At 38.5% G+C, this 17,609-nt stretch overlaps 1 protein-coding gene across 2 annotated transcripts in view; it reads right to left on the minus strand.

The window, feature by feature from the left end:
* The window catches only part of CTNND2 (catenin delta 2), a gene marked incomplete at its 5' end in the record, with an annotated part of 962,722 nt that overhangs the window by 379,919 nt on the left and 565,194 nt on the right, over positions 1–17,609 (minus strand). For both annotated transcript variants that reach the window (XM_081231805.1, XM_081231804.1), the window contains one exon: positions 6,902–7,157. In XM_081231805.1, coding sequence (XP_081087931.1) covers positions 6,902–7,157 — 256 coding nt within the window. The remainder of the gene's footprint in view (positions 1–6,901; positions 7,158–17,609) is intronic.

Consider the following 17,609-nt stretch of genomic DNA (forward strand, 5'->3'; position numbering starts at 1 on the left):
ATGTATAACTGAATCACACTGCTGTACAGCAGAAATTAACACAACATTGTAAATCAACTATACTTCAATAAAAGAAATTTAAAAAAATGTAAACTGAAATAAAAACTTTTAATTGTGGTGTTTTATCTTTAACATCCCCTGTTTCAAGTTCTATCTTTAGTGCACATCTATTTTACAGTGTAAATAATGTAATAGTACACTGAAACGTGTAGTTAGTTGAGTAGTGTGTCTCCCCAAAATTCATATCTATTCAGAAGCTCAGAATATGGCCTTATTTGGAAACAGTGTCTTTGCAGATGTAATTAGGTGAAGATGAAGTCATCTGGATTAGCATGGATTCTAAATACAGTGACTGGTGTCTTCACAGGAACAGGATGGGAGACGTGAGACAGAGAGGAAGGTGTAAGTGAAGACAGAGGCAGAGACTGAAGCTCTGCAGGCACATTCAAGGGATGGCAAGGCCACCCCACACCCTTTGGAGGTAGAATGACCCTGCTCAGGCTGTGATTTTTCAGACTTCTGGCCTCCACAACTGTAAGAGACTACATTTTTGTTGGTTGAAGCCACCCAGTTTGTGGTCATTTGTATGGCAAGGCAGCCCTAGGAAATTAACATACCATGTTCATAATCTGTAAGTAAACAAATCCGCATACAGAGATGCAAGCTAACATTTCTTGCTGACTCGGTGGGTGGACAGCTGCCCTCCCATCCCAGCCCAACCAGGCTGGAGTACTTCAAACAGGCACCACCCCCGACTTCCAGCCCTCTTTTCTTTTCAACTAGAGAGCTTTCTCTCCCGTTTTCTCATATGTACATATCAGCTATTCCTCACGGCTCCGGCAAAACCACTCAATTCCGCCTCTGTACTCCTACCACATCTGTCCTCTGTACCCAATGCACTACCGTCATTTGTGGATATACCTTCCTCTCCCACATACCTTTAAAAGCTCCTTAAAGAATGAAGCTCTTTTCATGCTATCATTGCGCCTGCAGAGTGCACCCTACAATATTCCCCAGAAAAGTCACCGAGAACACACGTGTATATACATGTATATACATCCTTCAGATGGACCTGGAGGGAAGAGTTTAAAAGAATGAGAGCTACAGGGCTGTGTCCCTGCCCAGCTCTGGCCAGGTGTTGAAAAAACCTCGCTGAGGACATATATGTGTGCTTTTCATATTTCCAAGTGGCAGGAGCAGTGCATTATAATAATCATGCTGGATAACAAAACTGGAGTCTGAAGTATCAAATAATGGAATCACCCAACAAGAAGTGAATGTAAAGTCCCTCATTTAAGTTAAAAAGAAAATTATATATATATATATATATATAAATTTCATTATATATATAATAGAATACTACTTAGCCATTAAGAAAAAGAATGAAATAATGCCATTTGCAGCAACATGGATGGGCCTAGAGCTTATGATACTCAGTGAAGTAAGTCAGACAGAGAAAGACTAATACCATTTGATATCACTTATATGTGGAATCTAAAATATGACACAAATGAACTTATTTACAAAACAGAAACAGACTCACAGACATAGAAAGCAAGCTTATGGTTACCAACAGGGAAAGGGGGTAGGGGAGGGATAAATTAGGAGTTTGGGATTAGCAGATACACCCTACTATATATAAAACAGATAAACAACAAGGTCCTACTCTACAGCGCAGGGAACTATATCCAGTACCCTGTGATAAACCATAATGGAAAAGAATATGAAAAAGAATATATATACATGTATATAGATATCTGAATCACTTTGCTGTACACCTGAAACATTGTAAATCAACTATACTTCAATAAAAAAATAATAATAAATTTAAAAAAAGTCTCACTGAGAACCCACTGAGAAGGCGCTGGGGGGAGGAGTAATAACTGTCCTCAGGGCTGTCTCTGAAGAAGGGATAGACGTATTCTAACATGACTGCAAAGGTCAGAAACAAGGTCAGGGAGTGAACTTACAAGGGGTGAAGATTTCAATATAAATGAGTGTACAAGGCTTGAATTATTCAAGAAATTAATAAAACGCTTCAAGAGATGGTGAGTGGCCCATTTCGAGAGGCATTCAAACAGAGACTGAATGGCCAATTGTTGGGCTTGCTTTTGGCTTAACTGAATAAATGACATCCAAGTGCTCTTCACACTGAGGGTCTTTAAATTGCAGATGCTGTATTGTTTCCCCCTCTGACAGTTCCCCAGTTAAATAAATGATTATTGAACATTTAAAGTGAAAAACAAACTCCCCAGAGATTCACCACCCGAGAACTGAACTAGGAAGAATATTATGACTGTTTTATTGCAAACACTTCAGACATGTTACCTAAATGACATAATAATGACACTTTAAACTTTAATAAAGATGCTAAAAATATTTTTTAAATCTTCACCTTTAAAAAAGCATCTTTGTATATATTTTGTTTCCTGAGCATTCATTTCACTATATGCTATGTGTGGTTATGGTGTGGGCAGGTAAGCAATGAAAAAAAACCCAGCATTTGGAAAACATTCTTAACCTAGGTTTACCTAATGATATTTATAAGCAGTATTACTTAATAATATATACTAAACAACATCCAATAATAAAATAATTTTAGTAATACACTAGGTAATTCCTTAAAAGTGCATATCTTTAGATTATTGGTCAAATACAGTGGCTTGAAACAAAACATGGAGAACAAGTTTGATAGAGCCAACTGAAAATGCAGTTGCTAATTTGGGCTCAAATTCAGCATAAAGATGTGTCATTGTATTTATTTCTCTGTTACACTACATAACAAAAAGAAGATAGAATTTTATTGTGAATCATGTTTACAGTAAGTTAGATTCCTTTAGCATGATTGAAAAACTGCTTTTGAGGTAGTTTACATCAAGGATTACAATATCCTGAAAAGGGATTAATCCAACTTGATTAAAAGATGCCATTCATGCTGCAACCTACACATTAAGTTATGTCAGTAAATGTCTTAGCCATAACTTTTCTTCTTTTATAGACAAGAACATTTATAGCACCATTAGTACACCAGGAACATCAGCCTTGCTTTTTTTCTGATTATTTCATCAATCACATTTTCAAAATAAGGATGCTATGACTTATCACTCCCAACATCACTGAGTTGGGATGAGTCCTTTCATATAATTTAAAGATTTATATTTGGCCTACATGTTTAAAAGGACTGTATAAAACTCAACATCTGGTATAATACCAACAACGTATTAGCTGTGATAATTCTTAAGAAATTCACATTTTATGGAAGATAACATGCAATTAACAAATAAAAATTTCTCAGCAAACGTGGCTGTAAAGCAAACATTATATATATAAATTTTTTTTCAAAGTGATTGCTGACTTAAAAAGGCAATCAGATTCTACCATCTCCTTGTATAAAAGGTTTCTGTGCATTCTTTGCTGGAGTGCAGTAGGGACAATTAAAAGTGAAAAGTCCAAAGTTTTGCCCTGATCTATATGACTCAGCCAAGTAAGCTAGAAAAACCTAACCCTTCAGAACCAATCCTTTCATATCCTATGGCTTAGAAAAAAATTTTAAAAATTGTTTTAAAGAATATATATGTATAACTGAATCACTTTGCTGTACACCTGAAACTAATGCAACACTGTAAATCAACTATACTTCAATTAAAAAAAATAAATTAAAAAATAAAATAAAATAGCCTAAATAAATAAATAAATGTCATCAAAATATCAAAGAAAAAAAAGATAACAGGGAGTTTCTGGTTTCAAGTCTAATGACTGAATTGGGGCTACCTTGATTTCAAATTCTTATTTTAAAATGGATGATTTGCTTGAAAACTCCTCCCTGAAGCTCCTTAATAGAGAAAAGATACTGGTCTGCAATAAGACAGATAGGCAGATAGTATAAGAGAAAAGAAAGGAAAAACAAAACAAAGACCACATATCCATAAGCAATTATCAGAGAGACCAGACCTGTTTAGACAATTTGTATCATTTCCTTCATTCCTTCATTCACTCCTACACACAGAAAACTGGTGCTATCATTTACTCATCCTCCAAGAAAATCATAAAAGATGTGAGTATAGTCTTTCCTTTTCCTTTTTATTTTTTATAAAGAAATATAAATGCCCATGCCAATACGTGCCCCGTGTCTTAAAAGGGTGGATTCTAGCCTGTGTACCCACAGGTCATTTATTCCAATTCTCCATTTATTTAAGGCACAAAATATGGGGATATCAGTTTCCTCCCACAAAGGAGAATTAAGTTAAAGATGTAAGGAAAAGTGCTTTGAGAATTGTAATGCGCTATAAATACATGTTTGCAATGGCAAAGAGGCTTACATGGTCTGGCATTTAATGATAAATAAAACTTTCACAAATTCTCTTCATAAATGTATGTATAAAAGCTTGAAAGAAGTCTAAAAGCTGGAAAAGTTTAAATCATAAGCTATAATGCTGAAATAAACAATTTTGAACCCCCAAAGTAAAAGATACCTATTCTAGTAATATTCAACTAGGAAGAACCAAAATTCATTATTCAAAAGAAGATACAAAAATGTTATCATAAAAGAAGCATTAGATTGTGGACTAGAATTTTAGATTAGATTTGGGCTGTCTCAATTAAATCTGAACACTTTGACATATTCTTTTATTTTAAAAAAAAGCTCTACAAGAAAGGCATTATTGTATTTTATATACCCATTTTGCATAATGCCAGGTTATTATTATTAGTTCCTTTTACATTAAGCCATAATAATTCAGTTCTGGCTCTAGATCTGGTTCTGTTTGCTTTGCTTCTATACCTGACCTTAGGATGGTGGTGTGATTTTTTTTCAGAATTAACACATATGTAAAGCCAATGCTTAGCATTCTTAAAAATAACATAGTAAACTGTAATTCCTATAACACTGATTTGTATATAAGTTTACACCTACAAAAGGTCAGTGGGCAGTATACTCTTACTCATTCTAACATTTCTTATTGGTGTTTCTCTTTTTTGGTTTACAGTGGGCACTCAATAAATATATGTCACATAATCCGTAACTTAAAAAGATAATAGCCATGATGATACACTGAAAGAAGAAAAAAGGCTATAAAAGTGACAGTAACATAAAGTGAGAAGGCTATGCCATTTAATAAAATAAAATGCATTTAATACACATTATAAAATAAAGTAGCGAAACTGTAGCTAGAGAAACATAAATTTGGGTTCCTATCAAGCCAAATTCCCCTAATATGAAATTTTAAAACCTTTCCACGGAAGATTAAACGCTTAGCCTCAATTTAAGTATACAATGTTAAATAAAGCGATGCGAATCCAATTATGTATTTTTCTATTTAGCATTTCCTAAGAGTTTACTTCTATTTCTACATGTTTTCAATAGCATGTCTAGAAAAATTATTTAAAAATAGAGAGTGCTGGGGGAGGGATGGATTGGGAGTTTGGGGTTAGCAGATGCAAACTATTATATATAGAATGGATAAACAACAAGACCCTACTGTAGAGCACAGGGAACTATATTTAATATCCTGGGATAAACCATAATGGAAAATAGTATAAAAAAGAATGCATATATATGTATAATGGAATCACTTTGCCGTACAGCAGAAACTAACACAACAGTGTAAATCAACTATACTTCAATAAAAAAATAATAAATATTGAATAAAGAAAGAAAGAAAGAAAGAAATAGAGAGTGTTGAGGTGTTGTTATCTGAAGAACATTCTACCCACACATGCCAAGATTACTGAAGGATCTGGGGCAGATTTCAGGACCAAGACTATAGAGATCCCTGTTTCGACTGAAAATCGAGAGAAGCAGGATGCTGGACAATGTAAGTATAAGAATTCTTATTTCTAGTAGTTAACAGTGAGCACCTATTACAATTCACCTTTACAATGGAGGTCCTACCACATATAAGATTTAACATAAACTCTCCAAGCAGGTTTGAATTGCGCTAAAGAAGCTAACTCAAAGAATACCATAAAATGGTCCCATTCTGCCTTTTATGTATGTAGAAGTGATTTCTTTTTACAGAAGAATCTATGCAAACCCCTCAATATAGTACACATGCACTTGTGTGCTCTATCAGAGAAAATATCCAAAAATTCCTTGAGATGAATTTTACCAACAGATTCAAGTCACATGCCCCGTTACAAAGACATACCAGGCATCTGATATATCTATAGTATTCACAGATGCAGATATATATTTATGGGACTCTGCATAAATCAAATGCCTATGAATAAAACATCATTTAACTCTACCGGAATTCAATTCCAATTTCAGAAGTAGAGTATCACTAAATCCCTCACCACTGTTGAAAAAAGAAAGCAAAAAAGAAACACTTCTCAATAATAACAATTTCTTTAATATATTATATTCAAGTTTTTAATCAGTGTCCAATCAACTTCAGCCTAATGTTTATTTTCAGACACAAAAATGAAGGTAATAAGGGTTTTCTAAATTTCCAATTTTTAGTATAACCCGGTAGGTGTGCCACTTTCCACTCTGACGAATGGAAACATACAACGCGACAAAGCATGCTTCTACTGAGACAAGAAAATACCTAGACCACAGTATTTGAAGTCAAATGATATAACCCCCCAATCCTCCATTTCTATTGCATGAAAGAAAACTGGTCAACAACTCATCAAATAGCTGAAACCCTCAAGCACCTACAAATGTTCTGATCAAAAGGTCGTCTTTGCTGTTGAACCAAGAAGATACTAGGGAACCATGATCGATACCAATATCCCAAATCAAACAGAAGATTATAAACCCTAGCCAAAGTCAACGCTTTCATATTCAGACAGGGACATGGATGCAATAACGCGACGCAAAAAGAAATCATGTGATAACAAGGCCCGGTTTGAAAACCTCTTTAGCAGTGACTGGGAAGAGAAAAAGGTTGGTACCCACCTGGGATCTTTCTGAATGCTATCGATGGACGGGGATCTGGCCAAGGTGCCTTCGGGAGGGAGGGCAGGGCCGGATTTGCTGTACGGAGACTCGACGGAAGGACAATACTGCAGCTGCCGGTAGGGGTCCGCGTAGCTGGAGGCTGGGCCGGCGGCGTAGCTGGCCCTCTGGAAGGTGGCCACGGCAGCGCTCTGCGGGCCATGCTGGCTGCCTGTGCGCTGCAAGGGGACGGAGTCGACACCGGGGGAAGACGGGGCTAGGACAGGAAAGTAGGGACAAAGTAAAAAATTGAGGACCTGCTCACAGAAACGGTTAACCAGGTCTAGGCAGGGGGGAAAATTACACACATACAAAAACAAAAACAAAAACAAGGGTTTGAAAGAATAAAAAAACAAAAAATTCTGTCATATTTGAACTAACACATTCGATGTTACCCATTAAAATGATAATTAGCATGCTATTTCAGGAATAAACCTTTCCACTCTAGGACGAAAACGCATCTGCGGTGTGCTTCCTGCTTACCAACCTTCACGAGAAGGTTTGTTAATCGGAAATGTAAACTCTGTGAGGAGCTAAAACCCAGAAGAAATGTAAGGAATATCTTCTAAGAAATCGTGGACAGTGACTTCTTTACTGTTTAGGTTGAGAAAACTCAGAAAGGGCTCACTCAGGTGATGTTACGTTAATTCTATTAAGGGTGTGAAAGAAATTTACTAATGTGGTTAATTTCTCCTAAATAAAAGAAAATAAGGAAACGTGAGAGGATGCGTATGCATGGGGGTGGAGGTGGACACAGGTCCATAGTTAGTACTCGAGCATTAAATGCAGGACTGTCCTAGTTTTTGTAAAGTTTAACAAACACCCACAGGATTTTTATATGCCTCTTTCTCAACTTGAGCTGTCATAGTAACAAATATATTTGGTGAAGGGTGGGCATGGGAGAGGAGATGAAGAGCTGCCCAACTGCAACACAAACAAAATAAGGAGCTGACTTGGCTTTTCCAGAAGTATTTGCATCTTTTCAATACGCATAAATTGTCTGGAGAAGATTTGACACCAGTTACTAAAATTGGTTTGACTATTTCCAAACTGAATTTCAGTTTTTTGTTTCCTTCCTGGGTTCTTTGGAGTGTGTTTCCTGTCATTATTTTTATCTGGTTCTCAAAAATACTTGACGTCTAAGGTTTAGCTGACATATACAATGAAAATAGCATCTTCCATATGAATAGAATGCAACCTGTTATTAATTGTTGTGATATTTAGCCATGATCAATATTAGATAGCACCTTTACTTTCTAGCATTGTAGATGGGAATATATCCCAAATACAGCCAGTGTCTAGAAGAGGCCATTTATACCATGCAAGCTCTAAGTGGAATTAGTTTCCAATTACGAATCACACCCCACAACTCAGACTTTCTGAGCACTTCATAGTGGACGGTGATAGAGCTTATTTTATCCTCTCTCTCATTAGAAGACATATGTGAAATCAAATACAAAAGAAATTATGTCACATTGAGGAAACAATGTTAATGTTAAAAGTTAAGGATATCCTGTCGAAATGACAAAAAGTTGCAAAGTGAACTGGAGAAACATATCCTAATATGAAAGCTGATTTTAACAGAGTTCAGGGCTTCTCATTCCAATGAACTTTTAATACTTAATCTTATAATAACCAAAATTAGGAGACTAGGCACTGTGACATGGTGAAGACTAGAAAAATATTTAAGAAAACTTTCTAAACAAAAAGTGTGTATTTTCCCAGAAGAGCAGTATTTTGAAATGATGAGGGCTGTCCTGATGGATTAAGTTTCAAAGTCATTGGATTAGACTAATAAACATTAAGTTCACAACCAGAAAATCTGTCTTACTTCTTTATGCAATTTATGGAGCATTTATATTGTCTCCAAAATTTTACAAGCATGTCTAATTAAAATTCATGTTTTAAAATTTATGAACAGTGTGCTTTATGTCATGGGGACAGGGGTTAAAAATTCAGGCCAGGGGCTTCCCTGGTGGTGCAGTGGTTGAGAGTATGCCTGCCAATACAGGGGACACAGGTTCGTGGCCCTGTCCGGGAGGATCCCACATGCCGCGGAGCAGCTGGGCCCATGAGCCATGGCTGCTTAGCTTGCGCGTCTGGAGCCTGTGCTCCACAATGGGAGAGGCCATAACAGTGAGAGGCCCACGTACCGCAAAAAAACAAACAAACAAACAAAAAACAAAAAAAACCTTTCAGGCCAGGCATAACCATGCTCTTGGAAGAACAAATGCAAAGAGGTAAACAAAATTTCATTTTCTAGAAGAGTTGTGAAAAGCCAGCCAGCAAATCAAGGGCAAATGGGGAAAACTAACTATAACCTGACATTTTTCAGATAAATGCATTTTTTCCATTCAGGAACTAAATATCTGCACTTAAGCTTTCTGAAAAGGGTTACTAATATCAGAAAAAAATCCTTTTCTATACGAAATTATTTGTTATTAATACATTAGATATAGTGATTAACAGGAAGGGGGGGCAAAATGGCAGAGATCAGGATTTAATAATGAAACGTGAAGAAACACTCTTGTTAAAAAAATGATAATATAGGCAAGGGAAACAAGCTAACTAGCCACATCAGAAACTCTCAAAGGACTATAAATTTTAAAAGAATAGGGACTTCCCTGGTGGTTAGGACTCTGCCCTTCCAATGCAGGGAGCACAGGTTTGATCCTGGTTGGGGAACTAAGATCTTGCAAGCCGCGTGGCACGGCCAGGAAAAAGGAAAAAAAAAAAAAGGTATTAAAAAAAAAAAGAATATAGTATAACAAGAGGAGTTTAAGAAAAGCAATCCCAGGAGCAAACAAAAAATTATGCAGAGGATAAGGGAGACTGGGGCAAAACGTGAAAATAAGGTGTGAAATGCAATTAACTGAGTAGAAACAAGAAGGCAACATCTCGGTGTATGAGGAGGGAGAAAAGGTGAAGGAAAGTTTATGAACATTGTTAGGCTCAGGTATGTATTCTACTTTGGCCTTTTTGGGGGGAAATGTCAAGGAACGCGTTCAGAGCTTGGCTTCTGAAGTTAGAGAATCAGGTCGACATCTGGGCTTTTCGGTCAATTGTTTGTATCCAGCAAGAAACTGAGCTCTCAAAGCTCCAGTTTCCTGATTGTAAAGTGAAGAGAAGACAATGACCCCATGGGATCATTGTTTGCTTTAAATGCATGAAATCGTTTAATGCCTAATATGTGCAAAATGTTAAACAAATGAGCTCTTATTATTATCGCCTAACAATGCTGAAATCAGCTCACATTAGAAAAGGGATTGTACATATTGCTTTGGAGTGAAAGGCCCTTGCCACTGGATATCAGACTTTATAGCTCCTGTAAGCACTTCATTTGTGTGGACTCATATTTTGTCCAACAACTCTATAGAAGAATAAACATGTCATTCTCACTTTACAGGTGGGAAACTGAGGCACAGAGAGATGATATAACTTGCCCAAATTTGCCTTATATTTAGTAGAGAAGGAATTCAAGCCCTTGCACCCTGTGTCTGGAGTTTATGCTTACAGGTTTATAAGCTGAACTAGGTTTATAACCTCAAATATGTGTATAACTGAATTACCTAACACAGTGAGAAAACTTAGAAAAATGAAGAGAGGCCTAAAATTAAGGATAATGTCTACCAAAAGTACAGAGAAGAGAGATTTATAATAGGAATCAACAATCTGAATATTCTACTGGAAAAAACTATTACACCTTGGTGGGCTAACTAATTTACACCATTTCTCATTTAATTGAATTTACTGAGATATGCAGAAAAATCTAACTGTTCATTTATAGGAAAATCAAGAATATGATACATATAGTTATCTTAATTTTATTTTGAAGTGTTTTGAGTCTTCATTTAATCAGTGATACTACTATATTAAGAAAAAAAGAGAGTGGACTATGAAATTTAAGACGGGTAAACAACTTCCAGAAAGATCATATTTGAAAAAAAAAATCACAATCACATTTCTCTCACTTGACAAATGGCCTTTCAGAAGTATCACTCCTGAAGTCATAAGTTTCAACTTTTTTATGTCACAATAAATGGAGTACCTGATGAGAATTTCAAAACATAAAATTAGAACTCAAACTGATACTGTCAAATTCAAATAAATTAGAGACTGATCAATGCAAGGAAAATAATGCAAAATAGCAATACAAATAGGGAGAAAAATACACTATTTTAAAGGGTAGATTATATGATCACATAGAAGAAAATGCAAGAGAAACTAAGAGATCTCAAACTAGCCATCTGTAATGTAACAATGTAATGCTTTATACTCTTTTAAGCATGAGGTAAAAGACTGATTTCAACATGTTAAAACTGATTTCTCCCTTCTTGCCTCGCCTGTTCAGACTGCGGTGTGTTTGATGCAGACTGTGGCTCTCTATTAATACAGATAAGCCGATACTGATCACACGATTAAAAGACTTTTCTTTAACACAGATTTTCCCTTAACTTCTGTCCTGTTATACTCAGTTGGCCAATAAGTGCATTCGGGTTTTTCTTAAGATGGTACGGAGGAAACCGAAAGGACGCTATGGGCTACGTTTTCTCTCATTTGAGTTTTAGACCTCAGTTGACCAAATCACCCACCTTGGAGGATTACTCTATTCAACTGAACTTTCTTACGGCAAACATTTGAAGTAAAAGGTGCTTTATCAGCTCTGTAAACACTCCTCTCTCTTCTCACCTGCTCTGCAAACAGCCCCTTCTCCCCTCAGTAAGCTCTTCCAACTCAATGAATCACACTGCTGGTCTCCTTGGGGAGAGTTTAAAAGTAGCCTCTTCGGGGAGATTTTAAAAGTAGCCTCTTCAGCAGTTGACCTGATACTTCACCTTTTCACGCTGCTCATGAAATTATCTGTTTTCCGAAGAGCTACACAAATAAAGGTCTAGTGCGTAAAGGGAAAAAAATAGATGTTTTATGGGTTGTATTTTGTTTGAAAGAAGGGAAGGGAGATCCTTTTTAATAAAAGCAGACATTCTATTTTGATGAGGATAGATGGTTACATGCATTCTTTACTGACAATGGAAAAAAAGGAGAACAGAATAAAATACAAGACTGGCACATGAAGAAACTTGGGAGATAGAATATAAAGTAGGGTTCAACAGAAGAAAGAAAAAGCATTTATTTTTGTTTTCGTATTATTTATCTTTGCTTTTATGTATATTTGTACATAGAGAGATATGAAAACATAAAATACTTTTACACATGTTATAAAATACAAAGTAAGCAAACAATAAGCTGATTAAATAACATTCCTTCTGCAAGCTCAGAAAATAAAAATGGCTTAGGTGACAATGCGTCCAAAAACATGGCCTATATACCTTTAAAGTTATTACTTAAATAATAACAACTCTATCATTTCAGGGATGAGGAACCTTCACCACCCAATCCACTATATTCCCAGTAGTATTATCATCTAGAACTGAATTATACATGTCTTCCAATTTTCTGCACTCTGCACAGGTTGATCCAAGCTAAGCTCAATGGAAAAATATTCAAGGGTAAATTTAACATAATCTTTTAACTTCATATGTCATTATTTTTGTGGGGGAGAGGCATTTAATGCAGGATTATTATTAGTGTTGATGTTGATTACTGGTGTTGATGTTGCTGTTTCTAAATTTTATCGACTGTTCTACCAGCAAACACTCTGCTCTCCTTCAGCTGTAATTAGACTTTATTTACACCATTTTAGGTGAATTGATATAGGTAAGCATCTGGAAGCTCTTCTTGGTTTTAAGATGATATTTATCACTGGGCTCATTAAAAATTTCCAGTTGGGTAATCATGTGCCCCTGACTTTTTAGATTTAAAAGAGGTAAAAATTTTAACTAAGAGGTTATGGAGGATCTAATTTGACTTGCTCCAGTGGGAAGCAATCATTTTTACAATTTGAAGTAACAGCCTTTAATAAGTAATAAACTGTTAATATTCCACCTTTTGTGGACTCAAAAGATGAATTTTATTGAAAATGTTATTTATATTTTATTGAAGAATAGCAATAAAATTTTATGAATATGAAGGTTCTATGTAATCCCTCTATAACTTTATGAAGTATTGACTATTACTGCAGAAAGTTAAGTTTTTTAAAAAATGCTTTCTCCATATGGGCAAATATTTTCATCCCATTCTTATTTCTTGTTATATTGCAATATTTGTCAACCTCATAAGGATATTTAGCAGGTTTTCTCCTTGCAGCGTACCTACGCTAATTCATTCTTTATTAGAAGCTGACACATTCATCACAGAAAACTTGTTTTCTCCACTCAGGATCACATTTATCCAAAAGGAAATGGGACTATCAACCCAGCCAATGTTGGCCATTTTTGCTAGTTTAGAAAGATGTGTTTGGGGGGTTGTCAGAGTCAAGTATTTACGTTCATCAAATGACTCCTAAGTTGATAGTCATTGATATGTTTGAGTTTGAAATAAAAATCTGTGTCATCTTAATAGACTCTAGCATAAGCAAATCCATGAGAGTCACACGTTCTTTGTCTGGCTGTGTTCCTTATTATATAAGCTCTGGTTTGGACAAGGCTTATCCCGGACAAAAGGTACATTCTATTTAAACCGACGCCCAAATTAAAAGTGTGCCTCTTTAAATTTTCATTGTGCAAGAAGTAAGGACTCAGATGTTGGATGAATGGTCCTGAAGAGCAGGTGGGGATATTCACTCTACTGCCCCACTCACAGCTTAGTGGCCTGGTCTTCTGCTGCAGCCATAGCATCCTGTCTCCTTGCCCAGGGAGACAGCATGGATGCGTCTGATAAGAGGGTCCCCTCTGGGGAGCCCTGTTGCGTGGCGACCACTGCTGATTCAGGAAGTGACCCTTTTATGTTCTCTCGTGTTGCTAGATCTCTGGAGCCACCATGCTGGCTCCTGTCTCAGTCCTGTCCTGGTGCCCCTAGGGGCAGCTGCTCTACTGTCTCTGCCACCGTATAAAGTCACATCTGGGCCCAGGGAGGCTGGGGGGTCATCCTCCGAGCCTGCTCCCTTCTGCTGGGACAGAGTGGGGGAAAAGGTCTGTGGTTTTTGTTGCCAACTAGAAGCTGCCACTTGCCACCTGCCTCTACAGGGATGAAATCACAAGCTGCTGCGACCGTTGACCTTCAACACCCCCTGAAAGGAGTTCAGGGTGGAGATGAGGAATGATGCACTCTGTGCTCTGGGCGAAACTGGCAGAATAGGTCTTCAGATAGTTAGATACTTTCAGGGGAAGGTTTTATGAGCTCACTTCTTGCATCTCCTCATATCTAGAAAAGCACTAAAATCATTAACGGTGACATCTGCTCCTGGTGACTAGCAGAAACCTTCTGCAAAAAAGATGTGCCTGATTGCATGTACTCCCCCTTCACCAAAATCACATCTATACTGACCTTCCCCCCTAGCTCTTTGGACCAGTTCCTCAGAGCTATCTGAGATGCTGTCTCCCAGGCTATAGTCCTCATTTTTTTTTTTTTTTTTTGCGGTACGCGGGCCTCTCACTGTTGTGGCCTCTCCCGTTGCGGAGCACAGGCTCCGGATGCGCAGGCTCAGTGGCCATGGCTCACGGGTCCAGCCGCTCCGTGGCATGTGGGATCTTCCCAGACCGGGGCACGAACCAGCGTCCCCTGCATCGGCAGGCGGACTCTCAACCACTGTGCCACCAGGGAAGCCCTATAGTCCTCATTTTGCCTCAAATAAAACTTAACTCACACCTCTCACGTTGTGCATTTTTTTTTCAGTTGACATTGTCCAGTACTGGCTGGGGTGCCTGAGCAGGAAGGGTCAGAGCTAGGTCTGGGATGTGGGCAGAAGACCCTCTTCAGACCATGCTCCCTGGCACAGCCGTGGCCCACAGAGTGCTGGCCCAGCTGAATAAAATCCGATTGATTTCTTGTGTGTGAGTTGTGAACCCTGTTGTATGTTTTACCATCCACCAGCCTGGAGTGAGAGAGGGGAGAAGTGGGATTTGTCAACCTTGATTCTCTAACACGCACACAAATGTATACAAATGCACGTATGTAAGGCTCTGACATTATGGTTAGGAAGCTTTTTGGTTTGGGAAAGGCTCGAGGACCTTTTTGAACACCCAAAGGTAGACTGTGCTTCTTGTCTGAATCAGGATCTAAGTCAGTCTTCAAAATAAAGTAACAGGGGTGAGAGGGTAACTGTGGTGGCTAAGATGGAGGGATGGAAAAAACATGGCGGTAGGTTGGGTATAGGGGGAGAAGCTAACTGAGAAATCGCCTTTGGAGAGGAAGTTTAGGGAGCTTCAATCTGTCTCATCTTCGAGGACTACAGCTGTTTCCTGCTCTTCTCGGTATAGTCATCTTGGTGTATCTCTCAGCTCTAGCACAATCTGTAACTCAGGATGGCCTTAGTGGTGCTTGGAAAGGGAGGCCCAGGGATGGGGTCAGCATGGGCCTGAGCAGGGATGGGGGAGAAGAGTGGCCACAGGAGATAATGCCCGGGACCCTGAGCCAGGTGGAAGCAGAGCTGAAGAACTGAGAGACCAACAGTGGGTGCCATTCCACAGCCCCACTCCCTGGTGAGAAACTAAAGGATGACCTGGGAGGGCGTCAGGAATCGTGTATAGTGCAATCTTGAGTTACATGTTATCTAGGAAAGAAACGACAGTATGTGTTGTTTTGTGCTTTTTTTTTTTTTTTTTTTACAGTTAAGGTCATTTTAATTTTGCAATTGTATAAAGAGGACGGGAGTTTTTTTCCCAGTTTTTCCTGTGAGAGGAAAATACATATTAGTAAGTAAACTTATTTCAGTTTAGTTGAATTTGTGCCAAATCTAAGCAAGTGAGTCAGGCATCCAAGAAACGAATTTGAATGGTTGACCGTTCAAAGGAGTTACTTTTGAGCCTCTGAGTCCAGTGTCACCAGTTGAGGGATGTCCTTTTCTCTTTTGTAATGATCCTGCTTGCTTAATTTTGAGTATGTTCTATTTTGTTGGTGCTTTTCTTAATACTCTGTCTTCATTGTTGCCTGGGATATTCATTTAGCCTTTAATATATTACCTTCTGTTACCAGTTATTTTTTTCCTATTTTAGGTCCTTCTCTGAAACTAAAATGAGCATGCGTGAGGACAAAGAGTTGGTTTAAGCTTCTTTGGACCTGAAGCCCATTGAGCACGTGGTTTGTTTTCAACAGATATTATCTGATTAACACAGGACACAGGAAATCCTGATGCTCTCTAGATGAGAATGGGTGTATATATATTTTTATTTTTATTTATTTATTTTTGTGGTACACGGGCCTCTCACTGCTGTGGCCTCTCCCGTTGTGGAGCACAGGCTCCGGACGCACAGGCTCAGCGGCCATGGCTCACGGACCCAGCCGCTCCGCGGCATGTGGGATCCTATCGGACCGGGGCACGAACCCGTGTCCCCTGCATCGGCAGGAGGACTCTCAACCACTGCGCCACCAGGGAAGCCCTTTATTTTGTTTTTGAATGATGATTTTTACAAATGCAGGGTCAACCAAGATGACTGTTAAGAGCCCAGGTCCCAGGGCAAAACTGCCTGGGTGTGAAGGTTAAAAGACTGGCTCCATACCACCTGTGTGACCTTGGGCAGATTACTCAACATCTCTGTGCCTCAGTATTCTGATTCGTAAAGTGAGCATCATAATAGCACCTCCTTCATAGGTTGGTTCTGAGGATTAGTAAATACATTCAAAGCATTGAGAACCATCGCTGAAAGTGGCAGACATGCTATATGCTTTGTCATCCTGTCTCACCTGCTTGATGCTATGGCACCACCTAGTAATTCCCAAATTGTTAAGGCCAATACACTTGACTTCACTCCCAAGTGGGGATTCCCTCAAGAGCAGCAAGTGGCCTTCGACTCCCCTGCCCCAGTCTCCTGGAAGTATCCTCTGGAAATGCTCTACAGATGGAACTGAAGGACCTCTGGCCAGTGGCCTTACTTCACAGCAGAGAGGTAAGGCTGAAGAGTCACCTTGGCCACTGATCTGAGCCAAAAGCCAGTGACCCCAGAACAGTTCAGGTCTAACAGGCCTCGTAAGAACCTGTCCTCTTCTCCCAAGGAATTAGGGTATTTGCTCTGACTCTGGAAGCTTCTTAAAGGTCTGTACCAGTGGTGGCACTAAGTGTGGGGTGTGTATAGCACAGAGGATGTGAAAAATAACCCTCTGGATATGGAAAAGTATTTTCTATTTTTGTGGTTGCACTGCATGGCTTGTGGGATCTTAGTTCCCCGATCAGGGATCGAACCGGGGTCCCCGACAGTGAGAGCACAGTGTCCTAACCACTGGATCACCAGGGAATTCCTGGGAAAGCAATCTTAAAATGTTTCTTTATTGAAGTTTAATCTTGCCTTTACCAGATATAATTTAATACTATTGTATAATATGTATGTAATTTATAAGTGAGAGATATATACCCGTATTAAAAGCATTTTCTCAAACATGTGGGTTCTGATAGAGACAGTTCCTGGAGGTGCAAGTTTAGCTGGGAAAGGGTAAGGACTTGAAATGAATTCAGGATAGAAACAGGGAGTAACCTGAGCAGGTGTGAGGGAGAGAGGGCTTGTGGCTTTATGCTTAGGAGCTGGAGAGGTGGCTTCTCCCCACCTGTCCTCAAGAGACCACTCATGCACTTCTGTAAATTTCCATAGTGTTGTGGAAATCAGCCTATTTCCTCAAAAGT

The sequence above is a fragment of the Mesoplodon bidens genome, assembly GCF_964165515.1.
Source record: "Mesoplodon bidens genome assembly, chromosome: 4".
Lineage (NCBI taxonomy): Eukaryota > Metazoa > Chordata > Mammalia > Artiodactyla > Ziphiidae > Mesoplodon > Mesoplodon bidens.